This window comes from Astatotilapia calliptera, chromosome 22, assembly GCF_900246225.1.
Source record: "Astatotilapia calliptera chromosome 22, fAstCal1.2, whole genome shotgun sequence".
Taxonomy (NCBI): Eukaryota; Metazoa; Chordata; class Actinopteri; order Cichliformes; family Cichlidae; genus Astatotilapia; species Astatotilapia calliptera.
Window position 1 is genome coordinate 28,395,958 of NC_039322.1, and position 15,243 is coordinate 28,411,200.

Consider the following 15,243-nt stretch of genomic DNA (forward strand, 5'->3'; position numbering starts at 1 on the left):
AGGATTGCAGCAGGCAGTCTTGCACATAAATCACACTGAGCTGCTATTACACCAGGACTTAACTTCTCTCTCAAAACTACACATGCCACAACAAAAGACTTACAGTCCAGCACTGACGCACACATATGTGAGTGAGTCTGAGGCACCTGTATATAGAAAGGTTGCAGCTTATCACATTTATTGCAGCTTCCTTTGGGCAGTCCTGGGAAGTTCTATTAAAAGTCACCTACATTTTGTCTGTCTAGGTGCAAATGTCCTGCTGTTTCATGAAGGTGCCTGGTGTGATAATGCTGCTGTGCTCTTATGAGAACAAATGAGGTATTATTGAGGCTCCGAGAACGCAAAGGGAACAAACTGGACAGTCAGACAAATGCACAGGTTGAGAAACTGTCCTGAGGACTAAACAGCACCACAGTGAGTCACTACAGAGCGACATGGTGTGAACCGAATATCTGCTCTCTCTAATGTGTTTGTTCTGTGCCGCAGTTTTGATCTAACAGTCTTTTCTCCCTGTGTATTTTCTCACTTTTTATCGACGGTGGACTACAGCATGCTTGCTCTTGATATTTTCAATAGTGAATCAATGAACAGCAGCAAGGCAGCAAAGCTGCGATCAAAGAACATGGCTTTCTGTCAGCAAGGGTCTAATGACACTTGGCAGAGCTCACTGATCGATGACCATTCAGAGCCCAGCGATGGCAGCTTCCACATGTGGTCAAAGTCACGCAGCAGCAACACACACAGGTCAGAACACACTGAATCAAAGAAGCAATGACGCTAATGAAAAACGATTCTGCGCTCTGACTTTTTCATGACAGGAAAACAGCAATTCTGTCCATGTTGTCTACTGTGCACTACAAACTAAACAGGGAAGTCTGTTCTGTATTCGGACACGCTGAACTAAAAGTGCATGCTGCCTTTTCAATTCGCACATCTATGGTTTCCTTCTGCCATCTAGTGTCCATCGCAAAAACAACAGCCCTCTCTTCATGCTGTGTCCCAATTGAACTGTGTATACCAATTGCAAGTATATACACATTTAAACATATGTATATGACTGTGTACAAATCTTGATTACTTCTCATTTATTAGTATTTTAATTAGAAGGAGCCAGAATTTCTTGTCTTTATAGAAAAGCGGACTTGAGCAATAGTTCTCCAGGCTTTCTGAAAGTTTTTCTTTGAACATTGGCTGCTTATTCCACTCACTTTCTGATCATTTTCAGAGGACTGCTTTTGTTTGCTAGGCCACTTAACATTGACCTATCAATCATTCAAACACAGAAAAGGCACCTAACTAAAATGTGAACTGGTGTTGTGTCTACAGATACCCTAAAGAGAACAAATTGTATCTTTAGGCACTTTGATACCAACATGCTGTTTCCAGAGAAAATAATTTGTTCCCATTTCTTTTATTGAATCTATGAAAAATAAATTTCCATATGTGTTTGCACATTTTGATATATCATAATTTCCATTTTCCTATCAAAATATAAAGAAATGAAGGGTGGCTAAAGTTTTTTAGGCAGGACTCTATATGCCACAGTCGTTTAGACTATTACAAAAGAAGGGCAATTTCTCTCATTAAATGAAAATATCTGGTGATCTTGAAACAAATAGCAATAAGCAGAGCAAATACTGTGGATTAGCTGGAATCCTAAATTACACAGGAATGTAACAAAATTAATCTTCCTGAAGTCCAACTGGTCTCATCAGTTCCCATGCTTTTTTGGACTGTTGTTAAAAGGAGATGCTACACAGTGGTAAACTGGTAAATGGGGGTTTGTATCTCCTCCTTGGATTCAACCAGACATTTTTCACTTGTTAGACAAATATGTAAATAACCTAAACTATGAAAGCATATATTTTACTTTTTTTTTCTTAAACATTTCACATGCTTCCTATGGTTTATTTTTTAAATAAAATATATGGGTTCAGTTCGGACTGCGTGTCATTTACCTTTATATTAGATTAGCAAAACTGTGACACAAAGAGTGCAGTGGGTCGCCGAGTTGACGATCCACACCATGTCAGAAAAACAAGTATGGAGTAATTCTTTGGTCAACAGAAAAATAAAGAAGTACAAAATATACTTTAAATGTATTAGATAGCGGATACGAGTCTCACCATTTTAATTTAATCCCAAGTAATACGCTGGGATTCGTCAATTCAAATGAGAATATTTGAGTTTACTTTAAATGCAGCTTGACTTGTAAGTTCAGCAACATAAGTCCTGAGTCCTCTTTAAATGTGTCGAGTTCTGTTTGGGTTTACACTGTACTGAAAGTATTGAAGTCAGCCAGTAGGAAGACAGCATTAATTCAAAATCATTAATTAAGCATTAATTAAAAGTCATTAGTGTTTGATTTTGCAGCCTTTCAACAATGTGCTTTACATTACTGTATTAGTCCAGAATAAAAATCAACATGCCGCAGCTGAAAGGTTATTATTCATACACAAAAGTTAATTTTGCTTGTATGCTGGCCCTGAAGTGCGAAACACAAAGACAAATCAGAAAACACGACATTTCAGAAAAAGAAAACAAAATCACAACAACAAAACAAACACAACAACATTTTGTGACTGTGTTTCATGATGCAGTGATTTTCCTTTTTGTCTTTTGCACTTCGTCAAGATCAATTATTGCTTTTCAAAATACATAAACATCACAGTAACATGAGTATATTTCATTGAGTTACTTCATACTGTAACTCAATGACATGAGTACAGTAACTACTGTAAACTAGTGGCAGTATGCAGGTCTAACAGGATTAGCTTCTTTTTCTTCCTACGTTGTTGTGCACTAAGGGCGTGCAGTGAAACATGCTGTAGAGCATCACAACAGTTTCTATAATCGACAAACAGTTAATGTGCTCGATCATTCAAAAACATGCGAGAGAAAGGGGCTCATGCTTCACGTCAACTCATTGGAAACTGTTAGTCGGTGTCAGTTAGTGAGACGGGTGGGCTGTGAATGAGAGCCAGGCAGGGTTATCACCATGCACAAGACACACGGGAGTGGAGATGGGAGAGGCAGATGAACTACGACTGATGTTTCATGACAGACACAGTAAGTACATACCCAGAAAGAGCCTCTTAGGGATTCTGACCTCCTCGTCCTTAATGTCTGTGGCTACAGACAAAAAAAACAAAAAATATATAGACAAAAAGAAAAAAATAGAGCTTGGTTTTCTTCAGCAAAGCTGGAGTTGATCTTTGTCAAATTACAGAACTCACTGATTCTGTGATTTGTTACACCAGTGATCTGTGAGGTTAGGAGTGTTCCCACCTGCTTAGCTTCCTCAGATGCATAACCTTTATAGCTAATAAACAATCAATAAAATTTTGAGTTCAGTAATGTAACTTAATTCAAGGTGTTTTAATCCACAAATCTGGTGACATCTGCAAAGTCCAAAGTTCTATTTTTCCAATCGTCTTACATTCCTTTTACTTTGTTTTAGCATTTATTGCACTAAGCTTGCTCATCTTCACAGCTTCTGCTGCACAGTTTTTGTTCCATAGGAAGACATAAAATAGCCTTCGTCATGTTATTCTTTAAACGTAGCCGTTACTACCAAAGGATACATAAAAGCTCCATAAAAGCATATTTCACACACAAACCTATTAGCCAGACCTTGGAATGAGCCGACATCTGGCTTAGTGAGGACGATGTTTATCTGTAGTGTCACATGTACCTGACACGGGCTTAATATTTCAAGATGGTGTGATGCAGAGCTGTGACGCTTTCAAACTTTTCAGTTATATTTTCAATAACAAATATTTCTTTAGCTTCCCCACACAAAACAAAACACAAACAAACGCACACATACACACACATTTATAGGAACATGTGATGTTGGGAAAATTATTTTAAACATTGCTTTCACCTCTGAACCAGCTCCGAGTTTGGATTCAGGAGACAGACACGCTCTTTGCTTTTAAGATTAAGCTAAAAATTAAAACTTTCCTTTTTTCAATATATAGTTGAGGCTGGATCAGGTGACCCTGAACCATCACTTAGTTGTGATGCAGTTGGCCTAGGCTGCTGGGAGCTTCCTGGTGTTTCTTCTTCACTCCCTTTCACTCTCTGTGTTTATACACCACTCTGCATTTAATCATTCGCATTAATCACTTCCACAATGGAAAACAGCCGCCCCCTCACCCCCCAACTGGTCGCAGCAAATGGCCGCCCCGCACTGACCCTGATTCTGCCAGAGGGTTCATCCTGTCAAAAGGAAGTTTTTCCATCCCACTGTCACCTAATGCTTGCTCCTAGGGTGTCGTCTGACCGTACTGTGTCTCAAAACTTCTAAAAAAAAAACCAAAAAAGAGTTTACAGTACAGTCGATGGCCACGACCCAAGCATTGCAGACCAAAGATGAAAGAGAGCAGCGCGATATAATCTACCAGAGTATTTGTGTCTTTTCATTTAAATGAATATGCTTGGCATGATGTGTATTTATTGATCAAGTTAACGTTGACTGGTAACATTTTAATTGCGTGACTACAATTATAAAGTTCACAATGCTGAGAAAATGAACCCTGTAGTCTCCAATGTATTTGTTCCTTCAATTTTGCAGATAAACTCACTATACAGTCCTCCGGGTTACAGGAAGCAGTGAATGATTGTGGATTAAATACACACATTTGTACAAAAACTGAAAAATAAAGCCTTTAGCCCTGACTTCAGTATTTAAGCTAAGCCTAACAATCTAATCTAACTCAGCAGTTAAATTTTTTTTTTTTTTTACTTTGTTTTTCACATCTTAGGTTTACTTCACTGGAAGTTTGGAATTTCTCTGACAGTTGCTGCTTGGTGTAGACACTTAAACATGAAGCTACACTGTCCTACTGAGGCAAAATGCACTAACTACACATTTGGCCAAAATACAAAAAAAACCTGGCACTAAACGGTCCCTCTGTCTCTCTCTGTGTGCTGTTCACTGAGTGAATGATCAGTGACTGACGGAGACCAGCTGTGGAAGAGAAGAGACAGACAAGAGACTTCCTGTTGTTTCAAACTTCCTCTGTGTGATCATTTTAGATGTCAGATAGCAGAATCACAGCTATTGTTTTTCTCGTGTTTTGCAATCAGACACGAGTCTGAAGCTTCAGTTAAAGTAACAAAGCTCAAAAATGTCATTACATTTAGTAAAATTAACAATCTATCCTAAAGGCTGATGGATAAAACTTGTTTTATTGCACTGCACTTCCTGACATATGCTCCAGTTATATTGACAGGCTGATGGTATTGGCTGGTATTAGCTTTTGCTAATTATCAGCATTTATAACAACTGAGAAATGAACCAAAAAAAAGTTGACAGGAGAAACATTGTGTTGATGTTGCACAGTTTGTCCACCAGAGGGCAACTGTCCTGTTAGCAACAGCATTTCAAATGCCACAACCAGCTGATCCTGTGCATTTAAACTGTACTGTTGTGCTGTTTTAGCACTGACTCATAAAGATAGAAGTACACAATACGAATTTTAAGCAAACCTGTCTATGTATATTCGCTGAAGTATCAGATTTTAGAGTCGCCAACTATTGTTATCGACTTAAAAAGAAATGTATGAGGCTCTGATTATAAAACAGTGTCTCCATGTTTTCCTTTTACACAGGATTATATTTAATCCTGCCCACGCTAGTTTAACTGATACTCTCCCATTATCTGACATTGAGCCTCTTCATATTAGCAGCCAGGTTTAGTCAAATTTCCTCAAAGTAAGCAGGAACTTGTAGCATGCCCAGCACGGCGTATCAGACAACAAAGGGCAGCTGTTTGTGTTTGTTTACAAAGGGATAAATGTCACAAAACAGAATCAAGCGTTTCCCTGTGTGGGTTATGAATAACTTTATGACAAACATTACAAAATGTAATCACCTTAATGTCAGTAATCAGCCTGGAAAGTTTCATGGTTAGTAATATATTTTACCCCATCATCCTATATCACTTATTTGAACTAAGCGCAATATAAAACCAGCTTCAGAAAGCTTATTTTATATAGTTTTAGAAAGAAAAACCTGCACAGGAGATCACAGGCAACAATCACCAGCCACTCACACACTCACACACACTAATCTGAGCCTTATCTGCACGGTAAAGTGGCACCGCCTGGGTGTTCTGACCTAAGAAGGAGCGCCTCTTCGTGCTGAGTTCAGTGGCCATGCGGACGTTGGTGCACAGGTTCAGCATGATGAGCATTGTGCAGATCATGATGATGCTCTGCCACAGCAGCAGCGTCTCAAAGTAGCGTCCAAATCTAAAGAAGAAGAAAACAATATGTGGATTTTAAGATTTCATATTTACCCTATGGTTCTCTCACCCATTTGCTGGTCACCAGACCTTCAAGGGGACCTATTACACTCATTCCTAAGTGCATATTACACCATATTCATTCAAATCATTGAATTCTAATCACATCTAAGGCCACAGGTGTATAAAATCAAGAGGCTAGATATGCCGAAGGAACGGGTCGTTCTTAGGAGCTCAGTGAACTCCAGTGTAGTACACTGATAGGATACCGCCTGTGTAACATGTCCAGCTGTAAAATTTTCCTGAGCTTTTAGTGGTTTTATAACAAAAAGGAAGCGAATGACAGCAACTCAGCCATGAAGTGGCAGGCAATGTAAAATCACAGAGCGGGGTCAGCAGATGCTGAGGGGCATAGTGTGTAGAGTCGTTACAGACCTCCAAAACTCATGTGGTCTTTGGATCAGCTCAAGAACATTTCATGGAGAGCTCCACAGAATGGGTTTCCATGGCCCAGCAGCTGCATCCAAGCCTTACATCAACAAGCACAATGCAAAGCCTTGGATGCAGTGGTGTAAAGGACACCACTGGATCCTAGAGCAGTAAGGTCTCTGGAGTGACAAATCACATTTGTCTTTCTGACAACCTGGTGGACGAGTCTGGGTTTGGCGGTTGCCAGCAGACCGATACTTGTCTGACTCCAGTGTACCAAATGTAAAGTTCAGTGGAGGAGGGATTATAGTGTGGGGTTGTTTTCCAGGAGTTGGGCTTGGGCCCTTAGCTCCAGCAAAAGGAACTCTTACTGCTTCAGCATACCAAGGATAAGCGGTGTGGAAAAGGTGTGGAAGAACTTGGCTGACCTCAACCTGACAGAATACCTCTGGGATGACTTAGACGGAGACTGTGGGCCAGGTTTTATTGTCCAACATCAGCATCTGCACTCAAAAATGTGGTTCTGGAAGGATGATCATAAACTTCTATAGACACACTCCTAAACCATGTGGAAAGCCTTCCTAGAAGAGTTGCTATTGGTGCAAAGAGTGGGCAAAATCATATTAAACTCTATGGATTAAGAATGGGGCGTCACTTACGTTTATATGCGTGTGAAGGCAGACGAGCAAATACTTTTGGCAATACAGTGTATTAATGCTTGGACTCTAATAGAGTAGCTTTGCATGATTAAAGCTACTTTTAGCTGCTCACTTATTCACACAGGGTTGCCACAGCGCTGCATACTTAACCTGTTGGATTTTTAAACCAGGTGCTCTTCCTGACACAACCGCCAAGGGATCTGTATCTCATCCTGGGACTGAACCATAAAACTTTTGCTTGTTAGGCAGACATGCAAACTACTGCACTACAGAGCCACAATGCACGGCTCTTATCGTAAACTGTGTATTTTTGTGCCTCGGGTTATCCACATTATATGTACAAGTCTCTACATCATTATTTCTGTGGCCTCATTTAATATCCACCATTATAACCACTGTATAAAAAAATAAAAGGAAAAGCGAGTCTTGTCTGCTATAAGTTGAATACTGTTCAGAGGTAAACTACAGTTTGGTGTTTAACAGTAACCAGCAGACTGTTTGCAGTGCATTCAACCCAGCAGGCCGCTTTTCCTCTATGAGTCGGTTAACATGCAGTGTAAGAGGATCTCTTTTTTTTTAAAAGCTGAATATAAGAGAATATCCGAAGCCCCCCATAACAACCTCACAAGCTCTCAAAGGATGTGAGAGTCTGTTACCTGAAGAGTATCCTCAGGATGTTTGCCACCAGCAGCACCAGGCATACGTAGGTGGAGAAGCCCTCTGCATTCTGGGTCAGGCGGATGTCTCTGTACTGGGGGATGTAGGGCACCACCCCACCGAACACCATGGCACCGGCAGCGACCCACGCCACCAGGTTGTTAAACACGGTGAGGATCTGGTCAAACAACTCATCTTCCATGCTGTTCGTCGGCGGAATAAGCGAAGAGACGTCAGCTGGCTGTCAGTGGCTCTAGAGACTATTTTTGGCTGTTGATCCTCCTCCGGTTCCTCGATGTGGCTTTGAGATCGGGAGAGAAGCATCCGTGTTTTCCACGCATGACTGAGAAACAGCAGCTAATGCCACGCCATCATAAACAGAGCAATGAAGCACAAACGACGTATCCGGGGCTGACGTTACAATAGCGGAAACAATGAGCAGTAAACAATGAGCTTCCGTACAAAAGCAGCGGTTGTGCAGTCACTGCAGTACGGTCATTTACTCTGCGTTTCCCATTTCCTTGACTCAACACTGCTGATGCTTGTGAGCGTTTTAGCACGGGCTGAACTTAAGTCGTTATAGGAAACACACGACTCTCCTGAAAATGTATAAAAAGCCCCTGAAATGAAACAGCATTTTTTGTTTGCGGTGTCCCTACATCACCATTGTTTCTTCTTCGCTGTCCTGCCCGTCTGTAATGTTTCCCAACACTTCCTGGAACGTCTCACGTCACGCGCTCAATCAAAGATTATCCAACTTGATCAAGAGAGTTCACACACAGGCAAACTGTATGTGGCTAGCTATCTAGCAGGTTAGCTAAAAAAAATAATAGAAAGAATAAAAAAAAGAAAATAAATAAATAAATAAAAGACAGAATTTTAACATATAGTTTGTGTCAGCTGTTTGGCAGAACGTGAATGTTATGGTAATTTTGGGCTCTGACTCTGTAGCTACGTAGAAATAAGCTTCAAAAGTAAGTAAGTAAGTAAAGTTTATTTATATAGCACCTTTCACAGACATATGTCACAAAGTGCTTTACAAGGTAAAAACATAATACAGTTATAAAATACATCATAAATACCCTGGTCTAATTAAAAGCTTTTTGAAATAAAAATGTCTTTAGCTGCTTTTTGAAGGTCTCCACTGAGTCCAAACCCTGTAGAAATAGGGGAAGTGCATTCCAGAGTCTGGGTGCAACAGCTTGCAAAGATCGGTCCCCTCGGGTTTTAAAACGAGTGTGGGGGACCACTAAAAGGTTTTGGTTTGATGACCTCAGGTTACATAAGCCTCTGAAATTGAGGATTAAAAAATTTAGGCCCTCACTTCAACCTGGACTGCTCATAAAAAAACAGGTTAGCACCAGGAAAACCAACCAGTTTCAGTCTATTCTGCCACGAACACGACAGAATTATGCCAGAAACTTTTTGATGGCTACCAAAAACATCTGATTGAGGTGCAACATGAGGAACATGAGGTCAGGAGGAGACTGAGAGCCAGTGGTCAAACTCTGTGCAGACCAACTGCCAGGAATCCTCACCAGCCTGCTCAGCCTCTCCCTGACTCATGCCACTGTCCCCACTTGTCTGAAGGCCTCCACCATCATTCCCATCCCCAAAAAGACTGGAATAGAAAGCCTCAATGACCACAGACCTATACCTCTCACGTCTGTAGTCATGAAGTGTCTCAGCACATCAGAGACTACCTACCTCCCTCTCTTGAGCCCCACAAGTTTGCTTACAGAGCAAATCGGTCCATGGAGGATGCCATCATCATCACCCTTCACAGAGCAGCGGGAAATCTGGAGAATGGGTAGAGCTACGTGAGGATGCTTTACGTGGATTACAGCTCAGCGTTCAACACCATAATACCATACATCCTTACTACCAAACTAGACCACCTTCAGAACCCCCTGCTACTTGCTCCTGGATCAAAGACCTCCTCAAAAACCAGCCTCGGTCAGTCAGACGGATCTCTGATCAATCTCTGATGGAGATGAGACAGTGTAGAGGTAGAGATATTTCTCACTGGTGCTCAGAAAACAACCTGAAACTAAGCATCTTTAAAGCAACAGAACTTATTGTGAACTTCAGGAGGCACAGACAGGTTCTCTCCACTCTCATTATAAATGGTGAGTGTGTTTATTCTGTCTCTATCTTCAGGTTTCTGGGCACCTACATCTCTGGCGATCTCACCTGGGCAAAGGAAGAATAACCTGTACCAGAAGCTGCTGTTGGCCTTCTATCGCTCCTCGGTGCACTGCGTGCTCTCCTACTGCCTGGGTGTTTGGTACGCAGGGGGCACAAATGATAACATTACGTTATCATTAACGTTACAAAGCACTAACACATTCACATTCAGAAGAGATCCAGGGTCAGCGCTGGGCAGTCTGCCTCAGCTTTTTAGGGGGTGAACTAGGGGAAAGAGATGAAAGAAAAGGGGAGCAGAACAAAGAACAAAGATGCTCAATGAGCTTCACAGACACAAGCTGCAGTGGACAGTTTTAATTATTTCTATCACTTGCTAACAGCAGTAAGAAACATTTTCGCTTTCACAAATCTCTAACGCAGTTCTCAGTGTGCATCATACAGCTACAACTACAGCCCCCCACCCACAGTCTTTGCCCCGAGAACACTAAGCAGGTTAATCCGGCCCTGCTGCAGACAATGAATATTTTAGTCAATTGCAACTGAAGAGGCCTAAAACAAAGTGACACATCTGGTTCTGCCTGTTTTCTGCACTGACTGTAGAGCAACATCTTCTTCAATATTTCATGTAACCTGGTTTATGTTAGCTGACTTCTTCCTTTGTACAGTCCATCCCTTAATCACTGCAGTCCATTTTAACAAGCCTTTGTAATGATGTTATACAGTATAAATGTATTATATTCAGCAGGAGTGAAAGAGACACTGCCCGAAATAAAGAAAGATTTATAAAGGCTTAATGAAAGTTATGTAACCCTCATGGCAGACAGCTGTTTTCTCTCATCTCTCACAGTGAGCAGGATAATGTATTACATAAAAACCAAAGCCTCGTTCTGGGGGCGCAGCAACAAAACCCACAGCGACCTGACTGCCAGGATAAACCAGTTTACAAAGAGTTAAAAAAATGTTTGTCCCATGTGCTGCGCGCATACAAATCTCCGCCACTGTCACAGTTAAGGATGAGAAAGGCAGCTGTTACAACAACGGAAATGTAACAATATTCGCCTTCAAAATAAAAGGCGGAAATTGGGGAAAAAAAGTGGGTTTTCGTTTTTTGTTTTTTTGCTTTGCGCCTTTACCTGGATGAAATGCCTTGTGGACATTTATACTGTAGACATCCTGCCACAGCACAAGACTGAATTCAACAGAGTTTCTAGCTCACACGTGTGGCGTGGTGTGTTTTCTAATCTGTTTACTTGTGTGAAGAGTTTTACTTTTACAGATTTGCTGCTTAAATTCAAACTCACAGTTTGTCTTCATGGTCATTGTATCAATATTACCCCCCTGAATGCGATCTGCCTCATTATTAACAATTAAATTAAGTGGACTTTATTAGCATAAATTCCAATCTATCCATTTTTCCCACTTATTAAATTCAGGGTTGGGTTGGGTATATCCCAGCTGGCTTAGGGTGAGATAGGGTGTGAGAGGTAGGGTACACCGTGGGCAGATCACCAGCCTGTCTCAGGGCTAACAGAGAGAAACAACCTCAACCTCTCGCCCCTCTTAATCTTTCAGTCGTCTTAAACCCACGCTGGCTCTTCTGGACAACTTTAAGGATGAATCCACCCATTCTTAGAAATCTCTGGTGTTAGACGTGTTCCTATTCTATGTCTATTTTATCCAGAATGGTCACCAGTTAACACTGATGAGTGAATTATATCCAAATCAAAAAGACTAAATGATCCTACCCTCATGTCAAAGCTGTTGGCATTTACACCTTGGTAATATCACAGATTGGCACAAAGATTTAAGAGTCAAACCTTGCAATTATGAGCCAATTATGCAACTTACATATACCGTGTACATTTAGGCCATAGCTATTCACCCTTGTGCCAAATTTAAAAAATAAAAAATCTTCTAGAAAAAAAAAATCATATTGAAATAAAATTGTCTGTAGCTGAAAAAAAATGTGGTGACTTGAAGGTTGATCCCCTGCGACGCTTTTATTTTGAAGGGACGAGCGCCACAAGCGGAAGTTTGTGTCAACTCGGCATACCGCAAAGTTAAGGGAGTCACCGCCAGCGTCACAGAAAGGAAACTCATTTGGGATTTTTTAACCTGGGTGTCACAGGCCGGTGCGGCAAAACAGTCCCAGGCAGGCGTGTGTGTGTTGTTTGAGTGCAGCTGAGCGGGTTGTGTGTGTGTGTCTGGAGACACCATGTCTAAAACAGAGTGCAAAGCAGCTGAAGACATGACCGAGGCGGTGAGTTTGTTTCATGTGACCTACGTGTCCTGTAAAAAGCACAACCCGGGCAGGCAAACATCTGTGTAAGAACGAGTTTCCTTCTCTCGTCCGTTTAGATGGAGGCAACCATGCAGCGACTTGAGCAAAGATTCCAGAGCATCTCTGAACAGCTGGAGTCCAAACATATCCTTTTTTCCAGCCGTGTTTTCTTCCATTTCAGGCGCGTTTTATCCACGCAGTCAGTCAGCTCAAAGTTCTGCTTGCTAAGACACACCTGAGAGCAATGAGCTCACTAATGAGACTTTCACTTTGACTCCTGTCAATGAACACGTGGCCACTAGAGGGCGACCGACCGCTACCGAGACTCTTGAACTGTTCAACTGTTGTACAAGTTTAGCGCCACTGCTACTGAAGGTAAAATAAGTCTTCTTTAAAAATCACGTCGTTTTTGGTTTTCATACAACAATCACTTAAAAGTGCAGTATGAAGAAAATCAAATGAGACAAACCTCTGTCAAATGTGACATTCTGCCTGTGACTTCTGCTACTGTATATGTTTAAATAATAATTATCTATTTAAGGCACATTGGCACCCAGTAATGAGATTTGTTCCTGTAAAAGAGTCAACAGTGAAATGTGTGTTAAAAGATGGGAATATACTCAGAAATTAAGCTTTGTCTACTAGAAAATGTGTCAGTGACGAGGGGTGATTTTGATATGTGGTTGGAGAAATCATTATTTGATCCTTTGTAAGTTTGCTCACTCACGAAGAAATGAGTGGTTATAAATGTGGTGCACACCTCAGTCAGTCAGTTACAGATACTCCTGGTCTCAGCTATTTCAGTGTATAAAGCACACAAAATCAGTGTCCTCCATTCTAACCTCTCCGCCACCATTGGCAAGACCAGAGCTGTCCTGTCAAAGGACATCGATGACAAGTTTGTAGACCTGCCCAAGACCAACAGCAAGAAGTTTGGTGAGGAGGTGACAGCTGTTCACCCTGGGTCTGGAGCTGCATGTAAGATCTTGCATCATTGGATGAGGATTATCCTGAGGAGGGTATGGACCAGCATGTACACATGTACAGGCCTGTCTTAAGTTTACCACTGAACATCTAACCTGTGGTCAGATTAAACCAAAGTCGAGCTCTTTGTGTTTGGAGGAACAGAAATGCTGCATATGACCTGAAGAACACCATCCCCACAGTCAAGCACAGAGGTGGAGACATTATGCTTTGGGGGTGTTTTTCTGTTGAGGGCACAGGACGACTTTGAGATAGAGGGGCCAAAGGACAGAGCCATGTTCCACATATAAACCCCTTCTCTCAGCAAAAACACCGAAGAAGGGTCTTACAGCATGGCAGTGACCCAAAACTAAACACTCAAGCTGTTGCTGATGTAGTCAGAAAATACACACAGAAATAAAGATGCAGCTTCAAATTGCAGTAAATCATTTATTGAAAAGCAATTTCAATAAAATCGAAGCTCAGACAAAAATAAACAAAAGCGCCCTGAGAAGTTTGGATGTAAGTGCCCTGCTGCAATATGCGGGTCACTTGTGCTCTGAACACTCTGTAATGCTGTGAGATGCATTAATTCTAAATGGGTAAAATCGCCAACAAGGGCTTCTCCACCGAGCACTGAGTCATATTATGTTTGAATTCAGTGACATGCAAATCATTTCTAACGTTTATTTAATGTGTTTTCCTGGATTTTTGATTGATATTATTTCATAAAAATAAAAGATTGTTCACTTACAACTAAATGAACAAACTTACAAATTTACAGCAGGGGATCAAATAGTTATTAAAAGCTAACAGAGCTGCAGCTATTGATTATTTTAGTAACGGAGTAATCTGTCAATTGTTCCATCGATTAATTGACTAATTGGATAGGATGATCTGATATCCTCGTGTTGGTGTTGTTCCCACATCATCAAAATAAATGTTGTTCCAGGTTCAACATTGCAAGTGACCAATCACATTGTTGTGACGTCATACTTTTGCAAACCAAGCGATTCATTCATTTATGAAATTCCAATGTTGCAAGAACGATATGTATAATGCTTACCGTTTATTAAAGAACAGTATCCTGAAATGCAACGAATTCAAATTGCTGGATTGGCGGATAGCGGTGGTTTCTCGCACGTTAAGAAGACGTTTTTTTCCAAAGTCACAAAAGTATGACGTCACAACAATGTGATTGCTCACTTGCAATGTTGAACCTGGAACAACATTTATTATTCTGATGATGTGGGAACAACACAGACACAAGGATATCAGATCGTGCAATTGGATAAGAAATACTGTTGAATATTTATAATCGCTAATTAATAAGACAAAAGAGAAAACATGGGTCTGTCACAATAAAATGCTCAGTGGTTTCTATTTTAGAAATTGCAGTGTTTTAAAGTTTAACTGCATACAACATCTGTCAAAAACCCCAAACAAGCCCTTTAATTGTATTTATGTGCCATGTTGAAATGTAATTTTAAAAGAAAATATTTTCTTAAATCCTATAAATATATATTAATCTCAAGTATTTAAACAACAGCATAAAAATGTACCTTTACTTCTTGGAAGACTTTCTGATGTTAACAGGAGCCAATGATGGTGTAGACATTATGTAATATTATTTATAATTCAGTGTCCAACCGAACAACCCTCAGGTCAGTGGCTCTCAGTTTAATGGCTCTTGTATGTTTTATTAGCTATGAAAAAAGCTTTTATTTTTATATTTTTAAATATTAACATGGTTTTAATTAACACAATATTTTATATTATTTCATTTTCAATCAGAAAAATGTTACAAAAGCCTTGAAATAAATATGGTCTAGTACACCCCATGCCCCCCTTTA

General features: G+C 40.6%; 1 protein-coding gene across 2 annotated transcripts in view; it reads right to left on the reverse strand.

Moving 5' to 3' along the window:
* slc66a2 (solute carrier family 66 member 2) overlaps positions 1-8,761 on the reverse strand; it is a 40,609-nt gene extending 31,848 nt beyond the window's left edge. Inside the window, exons 1-3 of one of the 2 annotated variants that reach the window (XM_026156150.1) lie at positions 7,998-8,761; positions 6,127-6,260; positions 3,082-3,132 (exon numbers count right to left, since the gene is read on the reverse strand). In XM_026156150.1, coding sequence (XP_026011935.1) covers positions 3,082-3,132; positions 6,127-6,260; positions 7,998-8,200 — 388 coding nt within the window. In that variant the 5' untranslated portion in view covers positions 8,201-8,761. The remainder of the gene's footprint in view (positions 1-3,081; positions 3,133-6,126; positions 6,261-7,997) is intronic. The other variant, XM_026156151.1, reaches the window with a different exon arrangement.
* Positions 8,762-15,243: the final 6,482 nt, after the last annotated feature.